The sequence below is a fragment of the Bacillus rossius genome, chromosome 5, assembly GCF_032445375.1.
Source record: "Bacillus rossius redtenbacheri isolate Brsri chromosome 5, Brsri_v3, whole genome shotgun sequence".
Lineage (NCBI taxonomy): Eukaryota > Metazoa > Arthropoda > Insecta > Phasmatodea > Bacillidae > Bacillus > Bacillus rossius.
In genome coordinates, this window is record NC_086333.1 from 51,937,282 (window position 1) to 51,959,689 (window position 22,408).

General features: G+C 32.7%; 1 protein-coding gene across 1 annotated transcript; it reads right to left on the minus strand.

Moving 5' to 3' along the window:
- Positions 1–248: 248 nt before the first annotated feature.
- On the minus strand, positions 249–13,722 carry LOC134532367 (uncharacterized). The gene is made up of 7 exons (XM_063368801.1): positions 13,646–13,722; positions 12,930–13,032; positions 10,489–10,543; positions 6,808–6,878; positions 2,307–2,454; positions 1,402–1,459; positions 249–440 (listed from the first exon to the last, which is right to left on the minus strand). The coding sequence occupies exons 2-7, from the start codon at positions 12,993–12,995 to the stop codon at positions 422–424; spliced, it is 417 nt and encodes a 138-aa protein (XP_063224871.1). The 5' UTR covers positions 12,996–13,032; positions 13,646–13,722; the 3' UTR covers positions 249–421.
- Between the last annotated feature and the right edge of the window lie 8,686 nt (positions 13,723–22,408).

The following is a 22,408-nucleotide window of genomic DNA, read 5'->3' on the forward strand; positions in this document are numbered from 1 at the left end:
GCAACTTTATGTTGGTCTGCTATTAATCCATAGGTAAATAAAATTTTTAAATGGAAGTTTTATTTAATAGTCTTTTTCTATCGTTTGTTATACAAATTTGTTGACTTTAGTTTATCAATAGAATACTTTCATTTAAAATCATATAGCTATACCAGATTAAATTAACTGTGTGCACCAACGGAGAATGTGGGAAATTAAACTATGTCAATGGTATATTTAAAGTTACATAAAAAATAAACAAGTTATTGTTATGCTTGAATGTGCATTTATTTGTAGTGCATAAAATACAAATACAATCTAAATTAAAGCCTTATAAATTTTAGCTATGATTAATGATTACATCCCATAACCTGAATTTTTTTACTCAGAAATAGCATATGCTGCAAGCTATAGTCGTCAATCTTGTAGAAGATCATAATTTCTAGCACGAACTATAATTCCTGAAACACAAGAAGGTAGTATTATTTTATGGTTAATTTACCACAAAACTAGCATACATTTTAAACTCAAAGTGATATATTGCTTGACATGGATAATATATTGCAACACCTTATGAGAACTAAATAAGTATGAAACATAATAACATTTATTAAGTCATTTTGCGGAATAAACTAAATATAGTGAAAAAATGATTACCCTGTTTTTCGAAGGGATATAAATCTTGAAGAATTTACTAATGTTTGATTTTCAGCACAAGTTTTTTAATGTTAACTTTTTAACTGGATGCACCTCTGTTTCCCGGGGTCGAATCATGGTCTGTCAAATATAATAAATTTTCCGTGTCTGTAAACCTCACTGTCAAAGTGTCAAAACTTAACCTAAGTAGAAGCCCGTGTACAGTTGAAGGTTTCTTATTTGTTCCGATAAAAGCTTCCAACATATAAATATACAAGCATCTAAGTAGTTATGGAGATTTATACTAAAGAACCCTAAGAGTTCAAGAAGCCAAATTATTTATCTATGGTAATTGGTTCTTAAAAATATAATAAATTGAGAAAACTAACAAGATATTACGGATATAATTTTTACGTTTCAAACAGATTTAATTCTGAAGTATTTATTAATTTCACATTAACGACATCTCTTATCAATTAGGTATCACACAGGCAGTGTAGGATTTGTGAAAACTCTGTGTATAAAAAATTTGCTATAGAAATATGCAAACGATTAATGACTGAACTTTCATTAAATTGTGTTATGTCAGCGAAACCATTCACATAACCTTCAATGTTTTAAACTTTAGCAGTGGCGTGGGTTGGCAGGTAATTCCTGTAATTGTCGACCGCACAGTAAATTTAAATATATATCAATAAACAACTGACAATGTTAAAAATAAATTGCTTTCGGAGAATTTATACTAGGAACATAAAAAAAACAAAGAAATAATTTTTTTTAACTTACTGGAAACAATTGATGTAGTTTTTCATCAAATCGCAGTTGGAAGTATCCAGATGGTTTGCTGGAAACATAATAAAACAAAATTTACATACAATTACAGCTCTTTAAAACATATTTATGAATATGGATATGAATATAAAGAATACAAAAAATATGAAAAAGAATATCTATGATTAAGATGATTGTGACGATAACGATGATGTAGAAGAAAATGAACATAAAAAATAAAACAAGGCGTTAATTATGATGAAGAAGATGAAGATGAAATTTACGAGGAAGATGAATATAAAATAAATATAAATTAGTTGATTTTTAAGTGATAAGTTCCGAAGTAAAGTAAGAGGGAAAACTGCGACTTATCACCTTTGCCTTCTGCAATGTTGGGGTGATGAAGGGACAAACAACTCCCAACCCTGGACCAAAGAAAGAATCCAAACCTGGTCAGGAATCGAACCTGAGACCCCTGGGCATTATAAACATTTAAAAATACTCAGATAAGACGAAAACTGTGTGAATCAATAAGGATATATATTATATTATTAAGTTTCAGTGATACGACTGGGTACATTAAATGTGTTCTTCGTACTATTGTGAAAAAATGGACAATATTAATGTTATAGGTATGCATTTCCATTTAAGATTTTTAGTTGTATGAATGTAGAATCTCTATATTGTGTGTATGTATTTTATTATGTGTGACATATCCTACATCACACACAGCCTACGTTGCATATAAGTAAAAAAATAATAATATTTTTTTTCCTTGTCTACTAATTGATTAAATTATTTATTAAATATAATTTATTCATACTTATATTTAGATCAATTTAAATGTGTACTAGAATATCATTTGATACGTGACAGAATAAAAGCTTCCTTGCACACGCCTCGCACACGATTAACCTTACCTCGATCTGCACATTCTACATCCTGCTTGTAAGGCACGCACAATGGTTGCGAAATATAACGATGGTTAAAATCATCCAACGCATCCAAGTCCATTTTCCCGTTATTATTGATCACACCTAGAGCGGCGCCGTAACAGATGAGAGCGCACTGCAATGCAAAAAAAATGTACAGATATATATTTGTAGATTTAAGTTTACCTGTAAGAAAAATATGACAATTCGAGGGCACATCAAAGTAGGAAACAATTATTACATGGACAAAATTGTATTAGATATGATACATATACCTAATTGAATCGGCAAATGAAATATTTGTGAGCAGTGAATGTCAAATTTCGTGTGTTCTACTGAAATCGAAATTTATGAGGTCAATTGTAATATTTTATATTATTACAAACACATTTTTACATCAATAAACTATGCTTGTTCTAAAAAACGTTGGTAACTGGTAGGTCCGTAATCCATAGGTCCCTTATATTACGGCACTTATTTTGCTTTATTTCTGAATAGCTTGAAAATATAGGGAGAAAGTGTTATTGGATATGTGCCAAGTTATATCATTATGATTAAAACTATCTGCAAAATGGTGGTTGAAAAGGTAACTGTCTTATTTGTCCAACTCCTTCAAATTTTTTGGGACGGAAGTATCGACGTGTTAAGGCTCTCCCACGCTATTCAACTCCCCGTAAAATTACTTTTATTCAGACAACGAAAAATTTCGACGTCGTGTAAAGCCACTAAAACACGTATGTCTTTTTTCCCCTCATTTTTGGGACATATTTAAATTTTTTTTCATGTTTAAACCAATCATAATAAGTCGATAAAATTATAAATAAATCTTAGTGCTTCTGCAGTAGGAACAACTGCATTGTAATCAAATTTCTAATTAAAAATAATCATATGTTGCTGAAATAAATTAACAGTAAAATCTAGGTTATATAAAATTTAATGTATATTTGACATATAAAGATGTCATTGCATGTCAAGCTAGTTATGTAAATAGATGTATTACTGCGCGTACATATTTATATAGGTAATTATAGAAAACCAGTTTATTCGAAGATAAGAATAATTAGTATTTTGATTGAAAATTAACATGTAAATTTTTTTGTACTTGAAATTAATGGTTATTTTTGAAGAAAATATTTATTGATAGCTTAATTTTTATAATGTACTAGCAGAACCCGACAGACTTTTCCTGCCAGCATTTATTTAATTACCGATATATATATATATATGTATATATATATGTGTGTGTATGTGTATATGTATAATGGATGGTTTGCATGTAATCTAGACACTATAAGGCATTTCATTTGAAATGGTATTCTATTTTAAACTCACTCACCAAATACTTATCACAATTACAAGTTTTTGTTATTGATTATTAAGGACAGTGAAAATCACAATATACCAATTTTAATGGCAATCTGTCGAACGGTTTACAAGTTGATCCGTTACAACGCCATTTAGTGGCGGGTTTAAGTAAAATAAATTGCATAAAAACTTTCTGCATGATAAACACTTTGATGTGCCAACTTTCATGGCGATCGGTTAATCGGTGTCGCAGTTTATCGACATATACACACATATATGCATACATATATACATACATACGTACCAATACCCTAAAATATGTATATAGATGAGGGTTGTGCATTTAAAAATTGTTTTTAAAATAATTACAGTCTAAAGACAATCATGTTTTACTTAACAATATTAAGGTACTATAGTTTTCGAATTTTATATATTACAGCTTTAACAGTGTGAGACAACCTCTCAAGAGACAGCCAAACTACTAAAAAAAAGTTATGTATCAAACCATCTGAAGCGAACATATAATGATTAAAACTGCAGTTTGACTAAATTTATTGGATAGAAAATTTACAAGTGCCAATAATTCGAAAGTGATTGAATTCTTATAGCTAGGTACATATCTTGTTAAGTTGGCAGCTTTTTTTACATCTAAAGACGCCTCAATAATATAGTTGTCTTACCCAACTGTTATGTTGAACCATTCTATGTCACTTGTAATAAATCCAATTATTATTTTAATTTAAATCTCAGTACCACGCTATTTATTAGCTACCTGCACCTGCTTTATCGACCGTGCATATACGAGAGTAAACATTGAAAGAACAAGTTAAGTTTTTTTTTCTATGGAAAGAAAAAATTTGATTTTCAAAATATTAAAAGACATGCAAGGTGATTAGTGACGAAAATGGGATAAACGAATGAGCTGATGACTGCTGTTTTATTTTAGGGTAATCCGAATACGCGCGGAGTTATGATGGTGCGCACAAACGCGTCAATGTGAAGCGCGCGCTCGCAGCATCAACCGGACAACACGCGGGTGAGTGATGCAACGCGCGCAGTTCACATGGATGCGGCGGAACGCTTTGCCACCGAAGGGGACGTGTAAAACTTCAACTGCTTTAGCTGGTAACCGGCATAACAACTCCAGGTATCAGCTCCTTTATTTATCAACTTCGTCATGAACCATCTTGTATATATTATGTTTATTAAAGCGTTAGCTTAGTGAAAAATTAGACCAACATAAACCATAAAAAAGTTAGTTTACTTTTGAAAACGCCTCGTACTCGTCCATCCATGTCCACCCCGGGTTTCGAACCCAGACACCCCCACGCAGGATTGCTCTTTAGCCAACCGCTCCACGGGGACTGGAGTGAAAAAAGGGGGAAAAAAATAATATCACTACATTGTGTTACACGAGAATGACAATTAGTGGAAGGCTCTGAAATACAATAAATGTGGGATTCCTATACAGCGTCTGGCGCAGAGCACAGCTGCAAGGGAATGTCATGGAACTGTGTCCCATTGGGCGCCAGTTGGGAAGGGGGGTGGGGGTTGAATTGTATCCTCTTGGAAAGGTTTAGGTTATGTTAGGTAGTTAAGTTTAGTTAATGTTAGATTAGGTTAGGTTAGTTTATGTTAGTATAGGTTAGGTTATGTTAGGTTAGGTTAAAGTGGATAACTTTCACGATTTTACAGCAGAAAATAATAGGCATTTTAAGAAATCGGAAAGGGTACCTTTCCAGTTTATTTTCCGTTGTGTCATTGTACAGAAAATCCTGAAAGGTACCCTTTCCGAGGGGATACCTTTCCAGTGCATATTTGCATTAAAAGTGAAACATTTTAAGAAATAGGAAAGGATACCTTTCCAGTTTTTACACAGCTACACTACCGCCACCACGAGTATGATAAGTACCCTTTCCAAGGGGATATAATTCTGTCGTCCGCGCCACCTTCACGTGCGGCCAGCCCGCACAGAGAGCAGAGTACACGCAGCCACACTCCTACACGGCCTGAGGAGAGGTACTATTCACAGTTGGGCAACGTGAGAAATTGTTCCAAAACTCTATAATTTTCTTGCTTGTTTCTTTAAGACGTTTCTTTACAGTTACAAGGACCAAAATTTAGTAAGATAAAAGCGATATTTGTGGATAGACGAGGTTTCGAAAAGTAAATTTGTTCTCAGTTCAGTCATGTGATCATTAGTTCTTTTTTTAGCAGCAGTGTCACTGGATATTTATAATAATAAATAATACGCCAAGTGTAATTTACAAACCGATAAAAATATATTTTTGGAGAATCGAACGTAAAAAAATCTCTGTATTAGTTTACTTTATTAGATAATTTTAGATTTATATAGGTACTATTAAATAGGAAGTATTTAAAGTGTTTAACTTTTAACAAGAGGTCTTTTTATTATATATTTAAAACAACCTTATATAGCCCTTATTTTGGAAAATCAAGTGATGATTCAAGATTTTTCCCTTTAAAAGTTTCAGTAAAAAGGTTTTTATTATTAAATTTCTAACATTTACATAAAGCCACAAACCGCGCTTGCTCATCCTTTCAGCACCAGGACCGGATGGCGACTCACGCTTTATAGGATCTCCATCCATGCGTCAGCCGTGCTACGTCAGACGCACTACGTCTGACGCTTGCGACAGACGCTGCTTTGGAATCGCACCAAGAGAGGAATATGATGGAAGGAAGTGGAAAAATCATGGAGTATGTATCTGTTTTGAATTTGAAGTTCCTCTGTTTTGCAATCGGGTAACAAAGCAAAATAAACTAAATCTTGAAATTAGTTTAATATCTTGAATGGAACTTGCTATAGGAATAATCTAAATATGCCATCATGAAGTTAACATTGTTCAAAAATAATGTTAAACAACATATCAGCAAGGAAATACCGTTAAACTTTCGTTACAAAACAAACATGTTTTGCTATCCAATTTGAAAAAAAAAACCTTCATTATAAACGCTAGATTGCACACACCCAGGCTCTAAATTATTACTTCCATAGGGACAATATTATAATAAACCAGTACACATAAAACGTTTTTCAAACCTCATTAAAGCATGTAGAGCATAAAACTATGATTTTACTTTCAAATGTCCGAAACAAAATATTTACACCATAGCCATAATTAACTTAAAAAAATTACATTTATGAAGATTTTTTACTTACGTTTGATTGGTTATTGTTTGGATCCAAGCTTAAGATTATCGGTGTGTGATTGGCTCTGAACTGATCGGCAGCTACAACAAAGCACGTTAAAGTGTTCAGTTCGGTATGTAATTCAACATCACAACTTATGAAATCGTAAATCAATTTTGAATGAGACAGTTGTATGTATCATTTTAAGTAAAAATCTCATTTTTACCCGAGTACGGCGATGCCAAAAGGAAGGGTTATTATGTTATTAGCAGGCAATATATGTTTGTATTTACGTATGTTCCACAGTAGCGCCTGAACTACTCATCCTATTTTGATGAATAAGGTATCAATTGATTAGTTTTTATATGGTCCGGGTGACATAGGCTACATTTTATACTAACAAAATCAATATGATAGATGATACATTGAAAAAAGTGGGGGGGGGGATTGTGGTTTTTCCTGTAATTTTTTTAAAATGTAAACAGCTATTTCCATGTTTTTTGTGTAAGACTGACTTATGTCGTGACGGCAAACGGCATGACGCTCTCTTATGACGTCATGCTCCCCCTGCACCGCAGATCACTGCCGCCGTGTTCATTCGAGGTTAGAAATTTGTATACTGATGTCAACAAGCGGTTTATTTTCTGCGCATGCGTACAAAACGCGGAATACGTACATCCATTTGTTTACTCCTTTCTATGTGTGTGCGCATGGACATTAAACAGGGTGACAAAGTAGAAAAAAATTCTTATAATATGTTTTTCTAGTGTTATTATTATAGACTACCCATGTTTTGTACATAATATTATAAGTGGTTAGTTATTTTTCACTTAACTATTATTTTGTTTTATTTATTTTTCTATTCTCGGTATTCTTTGTAGAAACTTACAGCTTTGTTGTGATTGGGCCGTCACTTGATTCGAGTTCCAAACGTTCATTTCTCATTAGGTTATTTTTTATTTAGTGATTTGGTTGTTATCGGATGTTTATAATCCAAAAGAGGATTTCTTGAAACATAGTCCCTATGTTAGTGCATTAATTTTAACAGAAAGCTTTAAGGAAAGTTTATGATTTTAACATTCATGTATATAAGTATATTTGCATTTATCGTGATATATAATTTAAAACTTTATTGCTTATGTACACATAAAATCATACGTAAAATGCTGCCACTTATTTTGTGTTGGGGTGTCACAGTCCACAAATTGCAGGGTGTACTTTGGATACGGTTGTTGTTGACGTTGGCAAACGTATTTTCGCAAAAGGCCAGGTCTATGTTTAACTAAGCAGGGTGAGATGATTGGAGGGTTTATTTATCGGCGATCTAAACCCGCGGAAACTTCTGTGTAACCCTAATGATTCAGTGTCTTTGACGGAGTTAGAGAGGCTGATAGGATTTTGACTCTGCTCAGTAATAAGCTAATACTTAATTAAATATTTGTATATATTTTCTTGAAGTACATTCATCTGAAAATATATATATATACTATAAAATGCACAGCATAATTGTTTCATCATAAATGTCCTAGTCTCGAATGTTTATTTACTATTAATTAAGTACAAACTATTTTTTTTTTTTTCATATTGTTACGAACGCGAGAGACCAGACCACGATGTCAGGTTTGGAGCTGACTTCTGCCCCGCATGGCCACTGACGTCACGCTCCTGACTTAAGGCATGGCACGCATACCTGGTCGAATTACAAGGGTCAATAACCCCTCGAGAGTGACGCGACGTGGAGTGACGGGATAGTGAGAGTGCGGCGACTGAGTGGCGCGAGGCTGGGTGTATGGAAAGGCGCGAGGTAGGAGGCGAACCACTGTTGAGCCCAGCTACAGTGAGCGGTGAGAACTGTGGGACGTGACAGGCATTGAGTGACTTGAGAATAAATAATTTTAAGTGCCGGTGATTTGTAATTGAACATTAAGGGAAATTATTTACTGTTTATGTACATTATAGGAATCAATAAAACTGTGATACAACGTAATTGGGTTATCCAATACGAACCCAGTACTCCCCACATTATAAATCGTAACAATATGTAAATAGAATGTCACTAATGTACCTGAACCCTTCGGATAAGTTACAATCGATATTAAGATCGTGTCAATAATATCAATTTTGTTATCGTATCAAAGGTGGAAACGGATAATTAAAAAATAAAATAAAAGTAAAAAAACTGTAAATCGACTACGGCGAAATAAAAAGTAAGAAACAAGTAGTTTATTACTATCAAATTCTAAAGGCGTTAGACAAGTATATTGTTATGTAGGATATGCTTGTTTATTCAGTTCTATTGAAGTCTTCTGACAGTTCCATATTAATGTTGATATTTGTATATCCTATTATAATGTATGATTTTTAACCGACTTCGGCGAAGCCAAAAGGAAGTTTTAATGTTTTGTTATTGATAACACACGACCACGGCATATTAAACATTTTAGAATATTATATTAGAATATTATAGCAATGAGAAACTGAATTGTTTCTTACTTTTTTAGTTCGCCGTTGCTGCAGTTCAGTTTTTTAAATTGTTATTTTAATTGGGTATTTTTCGTACATAATTAAATATTTGGTTTGTCCAAAAACTTAAAAACCTAATTTTTCAAGAGATTTGGGTATACAAATTTTTTGTTTATTAATTTTTGATATTCTAAAAAAATGTTTTACCAACAGGTTATATATAAACGGTCAATTTAAAATTGAATAACACAAAATATCATGATATCAGTTTACTTAATGATTGAAAAATAAATTGGCCTTAAAATATTCTCAAAACCAATAAACAACACTTTTTAGAGTGAAAAATTTCTTAAAATTTTTACTAGATTTATATTAAAATACTTTATTTAAATAACCAGCTCAAATTAAAAAAAGCAGATGCAACATAATTTAGGAAGCTACCCTCTTAATGGTTAGTGGAAGATGTCCAATTTACTCGATGCAAGCCTACCGAATTGTCGCGATTATAACAAAGTTTACATCGATATATCCAACCTGTTTCCTCGGGAACAGAAGATTATACGGCGTTATTTACTGAGAACGAAAAAACTAAATAATATCTTTGAAAAATGAAACTCTCAAAACTCTCTTGAGATCAAGATACACGCCGAAAACCCCATTGCCACAAGTATAACTGAAAAAAAAGGCATCGTGTACGCGTTTACATAGATTTATCCAATTATTAAAAGTTGCGTATAGCGTATAATTTTAAAATTTGGTATGTAAAAATAACTATTATAAATTCTAGTTTCGTGGAGTTTATTTATCATTTGCGAAAATATTTTAGGTAATGCCAATGAATCTGAGTTAGTGATTGCATTTTTCAAGACGGCAGCAATTTTCTGCAGCATAAAAAAGTAAAGAAATTTATTTTGGTACACCGTTTCGTTTGTTCTTAACTCTTACAACGCTTACATATCCCAGGGAGCAAAACAAGACGGCAAATAAAACAAACAAATTCGCCACTGCACGACCCATTTTGCTCTCGAGTTACTAATAATTTATTATGAGTAAATTAAGGTAAATTAAGAGAATTCTTCACTGCCGAAATTATTGAATGGTCGAAATCTTGAACGTCTCACCTAATAGCCTACACTGCAACCCCATAAGTATGCTACTAACAATATTTGTCAGTGTCTCTAATAAGCGACGTAATTAATATACATGATATAAGTTTTATACTGATTGTAGCCCACGAGATGTACTCACTTAAGTTACTGTTGTACATTTCGGAGCATGCTGCGAATTGGGCGTCATCAGCAACCTGTGAATCAAAATTAAGGCAATTTTATTTGACAATTTTTGATCATTTGTAACGCAAATGCTTTGTTTCATTTATAAAATAAAAAAAGACCATTATAGGTACTTACATAGAATTTAAAACCAATCATGTATCAATAGTCGAAAGACACACATTTGTGTAATCACAAGAGTCTTGAATAAAAGGGAAAATTATAAAAAAATTTTTTTTTAGGCATGCCTGGATGGATGAAGTTTATGATATACGGGTTTCCCAAGCCAGTACAGAAGTCAATCAGCAAAACGTCATACATATGAACATTTGAAATTAAATATATTTAATGTACTTAAGAACCTAATCCCTTGGCAAAATGTGCATACTAACATGTTATCAATTTAAAATTTAAGCTAAATATTTACATTTCTAGCAATAAACTTAATTTGTTCCTTTATTTTTAAATTCAACTAACATTTGACTTAAACTAGTTAATGATGTTACTGCGGAAAAACAAACTATTTTCTATTTAGTAAAAGTTATGTTAAAGTAACCTATTTTAAAAAGTAAGAAAAATGTCCAAGCAAACTGTTACTCGCAATTGTTATTTTTATCCTTTTTATTATCTACCCTTAAGTTTCATGCTGAAATTTGTGGTAAAATATCTGTTCGTTCAACTAATTTATCGTGGTTTTGGTTCAATATCATTAAGAATGAAATAAATATACAGTTTTCTTCACAAAATAACTTTTAAACCTTTACTTGTAAAGCAATTAATTTTAACTTAACTGTGTTAGACTTTGGGAAAACAAACTGACTTCACTTATGTTTGCAAAACGTACTCCTTTGTGCCCTTGGTATAGCAAGCATTATGAAACAAAATAAGCCTAGCTGACATTATGTCTACTTAATCTTAACATTGAAATTGCAGTCGATTAATGAATTATATTTTAAACAAAGAATCGAAATAAAATAAAACTAATTAAAGACTCTTCATCGTACCGGATAAATATATGTTTGCAGAAATTATGTCGTATTCCGACTCATAAGTTCTATGTTCCGTTTTCAAAACCGGTAAGACATGCGCTGGAAGGCAGAATTTGCGTTGTTACCGTGGATTGAACGGTTTATTGAATATATTTTTGACTTCAATATGGATCTCGTGACTTGATGTTTGCGGTAAGATAAATTCGGGGCATTAATGATGGTTTCTGGTAAATATAGGGCCCTATTCATTGGTAGGTACATGGGAGGACATAGCATTTTTTTCTCACTCAAGTGACTACAAGTTTCATAAAATGTTATACTCTTGTCCAAAGCTATGCCCTATTCACTCAGAGGCTATAAATCACCTGGCAACACAAAGTATACAAATTCTGGTAAAACCAAACACGAAGTTAAATAACGTTTATGTTAAAATTTTACGCCACAATTCTAAACATTAAACTATTATTATTATTAATATTATTAGCAAATTTATTTCCACAAAACTCTTAAGTTATTACAAATAGTAGCCAGTTTTAGCCCACGTCGTTTCTACGATCAAACAGTGGCTTGAATATGAAGGGCAATGGTGAGTGCTTTGTCCTCTTGTGCTATTTTTTGTTCGTCCTGCGTGTGGTTCCTGATAGCAAACACGTTTTGTTTAACAGCTGCTGATACATTAAATGATTTAAGAGTATAAGACAGTATACAAATGTTTTAAGTAAACTTTCTCAGTGATACGTGTATCGTGTTGCCGTCGGAACAAGACATAGAACTAGCAATCCAGCGGTACCTGGTTGGAATCCCGTTAAGCCGTCATCTCGGGGTACCAATGTTGCAGGAAATACCGCCTACATGCTGGGTTGCTTCCTGACCGATTACTTCTCAATTGTCTCTTAAATAAAACTAAAGCATACTAATGTATGTATTACTTTGCGCTTACAAGTTTCACCATCTCAAGTAAAATCACTGCCGCTAACAGCAGACACACTTTGGTCAGAAGGGCCTAATGTTTTGTTTGAACGTATACAAACCGTTAGACGTTAACTAGTTACTTACAATACTATCTGTGATTTTATTTCTAATATTAAGGTTCTGTATAAATACACATATAAGTTCACACATAACTGATAGTTGCAGAAGGCTTTGTTTTCAGAACATTATGATTATACCATAACGAAACAAATATCAAAATATTGTGTATTTTAATGTACTTAAGTTCTTTCTGTAGCAATTAAGTATCAAAAATCATGACGAGAAATAACGAAAAAAAGCTTATCTTTATGAGTTTTTATTTACATTATAATTAATTTGCCTTTTCTGTTAAACATTACGAGAAATAGTTTCTGTTTATTTAAGCCAATGGTTATTCCAGTGTATTCTCAACAAGGTTCTCACACATTAACAGGACAGAATAAAGTCAAGTTATTACCGTAATAGTAATGAGTGTTGAAATAACAGCGATGCACAGAGCAGCAACTAATGGATGACAATTCATTCCGTAGCTTCAGTTAGTAAATTGTAGTAAAGAATCTCTGAAAAAAAAAATACAAATCATCAAATGTTCAGTTTCTCAATCAAAAACAGTGATGATAATTATTATAATAATTAAATAAAATAAAATTTAATTTTTCGAGTTAATTTAGCGAAATAAAAATCTTTGGCACTATGGACGGATGAAAATATTATTGAGAAAATCTATTCCACTTTAAGTTACACATCTCCAAAACACTTCGTAATTAAATAAGTTTCGATACAAACTAATTGACAGTTTGACAGGGTCCTTAGTTAGATATTTATATTTAATTATTTTGGATTTTTAAAGCCAGCCACACAGTCGTTAGACCTAAACTATTGATGTTTAAATTAACACAAATACCTTTACTGAAAAACGGACAAACACATACATATATACTAAGAAATACACACATTCAAGCGCATAAAGACATGCATATGTATGGCCTATACATATATGAAGGAAAACCCTTTAAACTAGTTATAAATAATAATTTTGTTGACAAATGTTATGCAACATTTTTATTATCTATTATAATTTAGTATTATGATGCATTCTATGAGAGACTGTTTTCAAAAACTTAATAAATAAAACAATGACATCATTTAGTTAATACTTAAGACTTCAATTACCAGTTCGGTGTGACGAGCCAGCAGCTTGGAGCTCGACAGAACTGCGACCTGGTGTTTGTGCGACTGCGTTTCTCGCCGATGTGAGCCGTCTTTTTATTGGCCAAGAAAAGAAAAATGCAACGCCACTGAACACGTCAGTTCACAGGAGAACATCGCGATTAACTCGTGACAAAGCAGACCTCATAACCGTCAAGGTTCTTACCTGCAGAAATAAATGGCAGCATTTGCAAGCGCGACGTATCAGCAAATTGCAGTCGTTTCAAAAGACGACAGCAAACTGCTGCATTTAACCATCTATATCCCTGATAGTGTGCTTAATTTATGATCTCATTTTTCAACCTGATAGAGTTTTTAGGTATTGCTCAAAGAAAGTCTATCAATTGTGCGGCTACCGATAAATTTTAAGCAAGTTTATTTTTCTCCGTTTTATTGTATCTATGAGGCGTTTTTGGCTATGCTCACTAAATACGCTAGAGACAACCGCCTGAAAATACTATTAAAGTGCAGTCTTAGCAAGATACGATGAAAGGGAAAGTTGTTGAACCAGAATGTTAAATTTACTAAACTATTCCATAAGAATAGTTATAACTATGTTAATGGGCAGGCTTTTCCCAGAAATTACACTTTTGGTGCACCAGCCTACTTGCATTTACCATAAAAACACTATCATTACATACAAACACTTAAATTATATGTCAAATACCAAAGATAGTTGATTAATAATTTAATTACACTAACTGTGAAAATAAGTATAACAAAAAAACAATTGTGGCTCGAGGAAAAAACTACATTACTTAAAACCATGTTGAAAAATGGTTTATTAAATTTCAGGTACAATACGTTTCTACAAAAAGCTGCCTAAGTCCTTGCCACAGAGAGATTTACCAAACGGTGCGCTGCAAAATTTGAAAGTTCGGTGACAAAACGTTGTTAAGAACTGCCGGTATCAATACTACTAACAGACATACCTAAGCGCAAATGCTTTGAGTTTGTTATGTAGAAAACGTTCTAAGTGTTGCAGAAAACTTCTGGGTTTTTCTTATAATCGCAACACAAGGTAAAAAAAAAATCTTTCAGTAAATTATAAATTTTGCGATTTCAGTTCCAAGATTAACAAGGCGTTAACAGCATACAAAAAAGGGGGTGGGTATTATCGCTACACTACCAAATATATAAGTATATATTTTTTGCTTGAAAACGTGTCTCGTGGACCATAAGGTGTAGGCCTAATTTTAGAGCAAAGAGATGAAACTCAACTTTTTCTGAATGTATTTAATCATATATTTTTTTCTGTTTAATCTTAATATGATATTTTTCATTTTTCAAGTGTAAATAAATACTTACATTACGTTTAATAGATTTAAACGGTGTAGTGAAAAGATATATACAAGATGGTTTGCAAAACAAATGCATGTCGCGTTCATAGATCAGATCCAGACAGGTCCTAGCGATATAAGACTGTTCACCCGGGTCATTCTTAAAATCAAGTCCGAATTGTAAGTTTAGGTTTTCTGTAATTTTGTGTCAATCGACCTCAGTGAGATCGAAGTCACCATGAAGCACCGTTGGAACTTCCGAGTCGCCGACTAGGCCCCCGTATTCGACCAACTAGCTACAGGGATAGAGGTTAGCGGTAAGGAAGAGCGCTGCCCGTACGTAACGCCGTCGTAGTTGTGGACTGGTCGACGACACAATCGGTGGCCCTGCAACAGCGTCCAGCGCTTCAAGTCTGCGGCGCTCACGAAGGCGCCTCACTCGCTCTGCTGGTGAGTTCTGGCGCTGCTCTGGCTCGGCGCGAACCTGTCCGAGCACTCTGCCCTGTCCCGCCGCCTCTGGAACTGAATACTTCTGTAACCGCGCGGCATTGCCTGAAGCAAGCAATTTTAGAACGTTATGTAAAGTTTCACCTGGCACAAATTTTCACTCGACAACTTTTTTTGTAGAACAATCACACAACCAACATGTAAACAATAGCAATTAGGTGTGAAAAACCACTGTTTTAATAATAAATTCACACAGAAAATGTAAAAGTTCACAAAAATATATTTAATCTGTACATTGGCAAGACCAGTTTTTTAGAGGGATGATAGAAATGCGTCTTCGCTGGAATAAATAGGCCTAGAATCAAAGGTTCCATAGAATGACTGCAATGTTCAGACACAATAATGTTTATTTGGGCAAATGTGATTAATGGCAAATATATTATGAATAAGATGTTAATTTACCCATCTGTGATATACAATTTGCATATTGTTTTATTTCTTCATGTTATAAGGTATAAATGACATTATTTCATAAATAAATTAAATTAAAAAAATTAATACAAATATTCATCATATTAATTAATTTTCAATATTAATTAAAATTTATCTCGATTTATTTACTATATTATTCAATTGGATACACGTGTTTATATTAATATTGCATAATGATAATTTTTAAAAAAATTTTATTCCATTAAATTGATTTTATAATTTAACAACCGTATTTGAATATCACTTCAATCATTTTATTATTTTATTTCAATTAAATAATTGTATGCCAATTTTGAGTTTGTTTTTAACACACCATGCAACATTATTTTTAACGCGTGTACTAAGTCCACGCCCACATTTTTTAAATTGACATATTTGAAGGAAACGTGTTTAATTATAACTTAATATTCGAGATGATATCACAGTACGCGAGTACATTTAATTTATTTCACAAATAAATTAAGTAAAAATATTTTGAAAAAATACACAAATAACAATAGCATTATCAACTCACTAGTTTACTGTCCTTCGAAAAACCAAATTCTGACCTTTTCAGTAACGTCGCGCCCGCGACGCAATATAAATAGAAAATATTTCTAATCGTAAAGATTAGAAATCGCGTTCGCCATTTATGTCATGCCTGTGTCGTGGATGCAAAGTACGTAATATGTTGGAATCGCGGCATTCAGGTTGTTGTTATTCCATAATGACTGTGCAAAATGAATGAAGAACGTAATGATAACGCCAAAATAATGTTATAATGATTTTTTTATTATAAAGATTTTTGCCTCTTGCATGCATACAGTCCAATACCGCCTAACGTGATGACTGGTGTAGGTTATTTGCAAGTGGGATATTCTAAAGCATCAGATGCAATCACCACCTCCTTTTTTCCCATGCGAATCATCCAGATTTGCGTATGGAATTAGAGATCTATGGTTGTGGCAGTCACTAATAAGGAGTTGGTTGTGAGTATATGGGTTGCCCCATGCTATACTTATTTTTTATTTTAAGTATAAAAATTATTGTTACGTCTGAAATTTTGTAGATTCATAGCCTTGAAATTTGTTTTGAATAATACATTTTTTTTTTACAAATTTACTTCTTACAAAAAAAATCACACTCTCTTTACACCTAATGAATATAGATACATAGTCCTCAACGATTATCTGTGGTTGAGAATTGTTTTGTAAATATTATTGTTGTTTTACCCTAAACAAATATCCCTTTTAGTCTGGGATCCAACATAACATAAACAAACGAATGTTGTTACGACGTGTTCATTTCACCTAGGATACGGAAAAATGTTCTTGGAGAAGATTGCAAATCTTTGATTGCTGACCTGTCATCTTTTAAAACAACTGTCAATTTATCAACGACAACGCGTCCACTGATAGTAACTTTCCATTTATTTATGATATATTTTTATTTGTTTGCAGGTCACTGTTACTTTAGATATTTTCACATTTTAAGGCTAGAACTCACGGTGTCACGTCGGATATTTAATTTTCTCATCATTTCTTGTTTGAGTGCATTTTCTGTCAATTTATAAACCTAACATCCTAACTGTCTTGTGCTTTGTTTTCGTCTCAAATTTTCTCAACAGATTTTCTTTAAGGATTATGTAATAGCAGTAAAAATTCGCGTATTTTTTTTATCATAATGATTATTTGAGTGAATATTTACAGCTTAAAAATTAACGTTTACCACATATATCTTATGAATTTTGTTACCAAGCAACAGATGCAATTGAGTAAACGGAATACATTTAGAGAGAATTACTTGTTTATTTGTAATGAAAAGTAATGTAGATATGTTACTAACTCGGCGTGTGAGACAAAAAATTTAGAACCCTTAAGGTTAGAGTTTTCGGTTGGTAGTACTAGCTATGTTTATTATTTATACCGAATATATTTTTTTATTCTTGATATGTTTTGGGTGTAAAAATTTTCTTAAAACATTTTTTCCCCCTTTTCATTACCGCAAATGTAGAATTCTGTATTTAAATATAGCCTAATTTTTGAGTTAGCTAAAAACCTTACCAATAAAAAATGTTTTATCAAAATACGACAAGTTACTTGCGATTTTTGTTGGAACAAATACAAAAAAAAAAAAAAGAACACTACACAAAAAAAAGTTTAAAATTATGTTTATTCTAATTAATGCAATAACAAAATCAATTTTTTTTCAATTAATTCATAGACTCTATACAGTTTTATAATTAGTATAGGTGTATTATTTAAAAAAGTAGTAAAAAATCGGAATTCTCACAATGGGATCTACTGCTATAAGCTGCATTTCTTCAAATTACTCCAGAAAAGATAAAAAAAAATATTAATTCTGTATAAATAAATAAATGTAAGAATATAATAAAGTTCGGAAATGATAAAAGTTGATATTCTGTGTGCCGTTGCATTTCATAACGTTGCATGTACTCAACCTGTTGTCATTTTTTTTTTGTTTTGCAAACTGGACATCATGTAGGCTCAATTTTGTGATTTTTGAAAAATATTTCTTTGTTATGTAAATTTTTTATTTTAATAATATCTAAATGTTAATTGTGAGAAATGTGAAACCTATTTTTAATCTAAAGTGAAGTGCTTCAAGATATTCTTTCAACTAAAGACATTAATTTATAAAATCATTAGTTTAAAGGACTTTATAAAAAAATAAGTTTTTGTTTTAAACACTAATATTTAATTACCTTAATCCTTTTCTTTTACTTGAGATGTATTAGTGATAATTTTGGAGCTAAACCTGTCTTGTTTTCATTTTTGCTCACCAAGTTTGACGTCTTGTGTCAATATAATATGGTGTAGCTTCTTAAGGAGATGTTATATTTGCCTCCTTCTTCTTCTTAATCGGTCAGCCATTATATAATCATCTTCATTGAAAACTTCTGTTTTAATCCGCTGGATTATGCGGTGAATTGACTGCCGCCTACCGCCTTTTGGGTGAGTTTTCTTTCTTGATTCCTCAGAAATCATGTTCTTTATTTGAAGAGTGGAAATGTCAAACGTTCTAATTTCCGATTTCTGAAAAAATAGTTTTATCTCACAGTACTGTTCTATTTGCCTAGTTTCGTATCCCCAGCAATGTTAAAAGTGCCAATACACCCTGGAAGTAGTTCAAACACTCGACAAAAGATAGCGCCAGCCTATGTGCCAAGCGGTGCTGCCGTTCGGTGTTCTAAGTGCCATGCAGCATGAATTGTTAGTGTATCATTACCGTCCTGTTGTTATGCGCAGTTACAAGCATCAATGATATTTTTTGTGTCTTTTTATTTGTGGTCGATGTCTTAATTTTGGTGAATTTTTTTTTGTTAATTCTTTTAGCGGTCCTTGTGAGTGGCGTGAGACATCCGGGCCATGCTTAAGGTAGGTAGTCCACTAAGTACGGGAAGGGAGTGAGCCTTGTCTCCTCCACTATTGGTATCAGGATGGCTTCCAGCATGTTTCGGCATGAAGTTTAATCTGCTTTCGGCATCATCGGCTCTATCGAGTTGAAATATTGTCTGGTGAAAGGAACTTTCCGTCGCTTCGTTTAATAATGAATAAAAAAAACATTTTAGTTATTAACCTCAAAAAATTTTTTTATTTATTTGCCACTGGTGTAACCAGCCATGTGCTTTTTGCCTCTTAAAGTGTTGTAATAGTACAGGGCCCCTAGCTTGCAAGTTTAATTTAATGTTTTGTGAAACAGAATACTCATATTTTTGTTAGTTAAGTATGTGCATGATATTATTTAAAAAAAAAAACAATAATTTAAATAGGAATAAATGGCCTGAACCGTTATAAAAATGTATTATTTATTGTAAAATCAGTTCCTTGTCGTAAATTAATTTAATAAATATTTGTGGTGTTCTATTGGTTGTAAGAGCCACGTGATGAGTCAGTCAGCATTTTTTCTCTACTTGTATACCTCTTCACATATAAAGCAGTGCCATTGAACCTAAGGTCCTGGAGCTTCCCTGTTCTATCCACCCCACAAGGTTAACCTAACCAACTGAGGTGGATAGGGCAGAACAACTGAATCACTTCAAATAACTAAAGCGGAAACGGTAAACAAATCGGAAAACAAAGTTAATTTGGCCATGTTTTGAGAAGTCTTAAAGATCTGCGTATTACACAGCTAAGTCGTTAGGCTCATATAATGAAACAAAATCACGTTCCTACCTACTTCATAATTGTTTTGGTCTTTAAATCAGCCTTCATAAACAGCTAAATGTTTTTAAATTTGGTGTACTAAAATAGTTTAAACTGAATAATCATATCTCAGAAAACAGAGAGGAATCTCATCAGGAATACCTATGCAATACAAGTACCCAGTTCTATGGGGGGTTTTATTTTATTTTTTGAACATAATATCTCACATACTAAGTGGTAGTTCTTTTTGTTAAAATAAAAATAAATAATTTAATAAATTAAAAATATTTTCCATAAAATTGGATAATAATTACGGGTTTTCAAGATGGCGACCGTAAGGAAAATTGAAACTCTTGGGAGTCGGTCATTAGATTTCAAGTTGGCGGAACATTCTAAACAATAAAGTAGTGAATTAACAAAATGGCAGATCTGAGATGTGTAATTCAATATGGTGGTATCCAAAATGGCATATCCAATATGTCTGCCGAGGTCAAGGTGAAACCAAAAATTAAGGACAGCCATAGATGGCCGCCGTGACGTTACAATCAAACATGCTGGTCTGCTCCACACACAGATCCCAGTCCCCAGATATAATTTACTATATTAATTTTGTTTTCAGTAGGTACACTTTCCAATATAAAGCATTTCTCTCTATTTCTTTATCTCTGTATATATCCCTCTATAAATCTCCATTTTCTCTCTATATATCTTTCTATATTTATTTAGCTATCTCTATCTTTTTCCATATCATCGTATATTTCGCTATATATCTCTAGGATCCATATATATCTCCCTACATCTTTCGCTATATATTTCTTACTCTATCTCTATATATAAACATTAATATCCCTCTATCTCTACTTTTTTTATTAATCTCTGTTTCTATCTGTCTATAATGTTCTCTATATCTCTACCTCTTTATATCCATATCATAAATAGAAGCCAAAAACACAAACATTATATTATAAAAATAATTTACCTATCTATATATTTATCCATCTTTTTAACTGTCACAGTGTGACATATATAAAAACACGGGCGTTTTTAAATGCAACGTGTTTCGAAAGTCCAAAGCAATCTGTGAAAAACTTTCTGAGAGTTAAGATTTTGAACGAACATTTACACTGTTATATATATATATACACTGTCTCATGAATTAAACTACTAACATTATTGTGAACTTCGAACCACTGGAGATGATAAACATGTGTTCATGTTCCATGGTGGAGGCAGAACCCTTGACACTCACGCTTATGTTCAAACACTTTTCCAACGCCCACACTCCACATCCATCAGACTTCAGCTCTCATTTCTTTCGTGTCATAGCGCCGCTTTTCGAATCATTTGAAGCAATCATGTAAAGGTAAGTTCTAAAGTTGACTGGAAGCGGAGATGGATCATGAAACGGAGGATCTGCAATTACTCTCATGCTGACACGGAACCGTACAGATAGCTCGGCATTGCTCAGCTCTTCCGCTTACGTTACTCTGTGCGAACAATCGAAGCCGAGTATTTCGAGGTGGTGGTAGCTATGAGTAGTAAAGGTATGGCGGACGGGGGACATGGTTCAGGGTGTGGTGAGTGTTCACGAACGCCATCTTGGATTAGTGACGTCATAGCGGCCATCTTAAATGGCCTTGACTTTTGACCTTGACCATAAAATTTTGCTAAAGTTAGCCTTAAATCCGCCAAAATCACCGTTTTAATTTGGAAAAAAAAATTCCACCAAAAACCCCCAAAATTGAAAAATAATTTTTTTTGTACGAAAGATTCACGTTTTATTCCTCGTAAATTCAAAAATTGGGTATTAAAAGACTTTTGCCTTAGAAAGAACACAAATTCCATGTCTAGAGCCTGCGGTAAGCCTCATCTAGGATTATGAAGTTACTGTTGCAATTTCCGTTACGTCCGCCATCTTGAAAATCTTTATATCTGATTTTAAACCAAATTTTCTATTATTCATAAAACAATTAATTAATAAAATTTTAACAAAATATTATTTATAAACAATGTTACACAGAACGTTACACCTCGCCATCTTGGATTCTACAAAATTTTGCATGTTTCATTACGAGTGCCAACTTAGATGAGTATGACAACATAGTTACAATTTTCGTTATGGCCGCCATCTTGAAAATCCGTAATTTTAATGACAGAAAATCGGAAAAAACCTTTAAATTGATAATTAAGTAATTAAGTAATCAATTTTTAATAAATTATTATTTTAAAAATGTACTTACATCATGGAGTGTTCGGTTCGGATCTGGTGAGGGACAAAATAAAAATAAAAAGTCGATAGATCCTTCCTCCACGGAAGCCGCCGACAGACTAATGCAAAGGAATATATCACCAGATAGTATGAA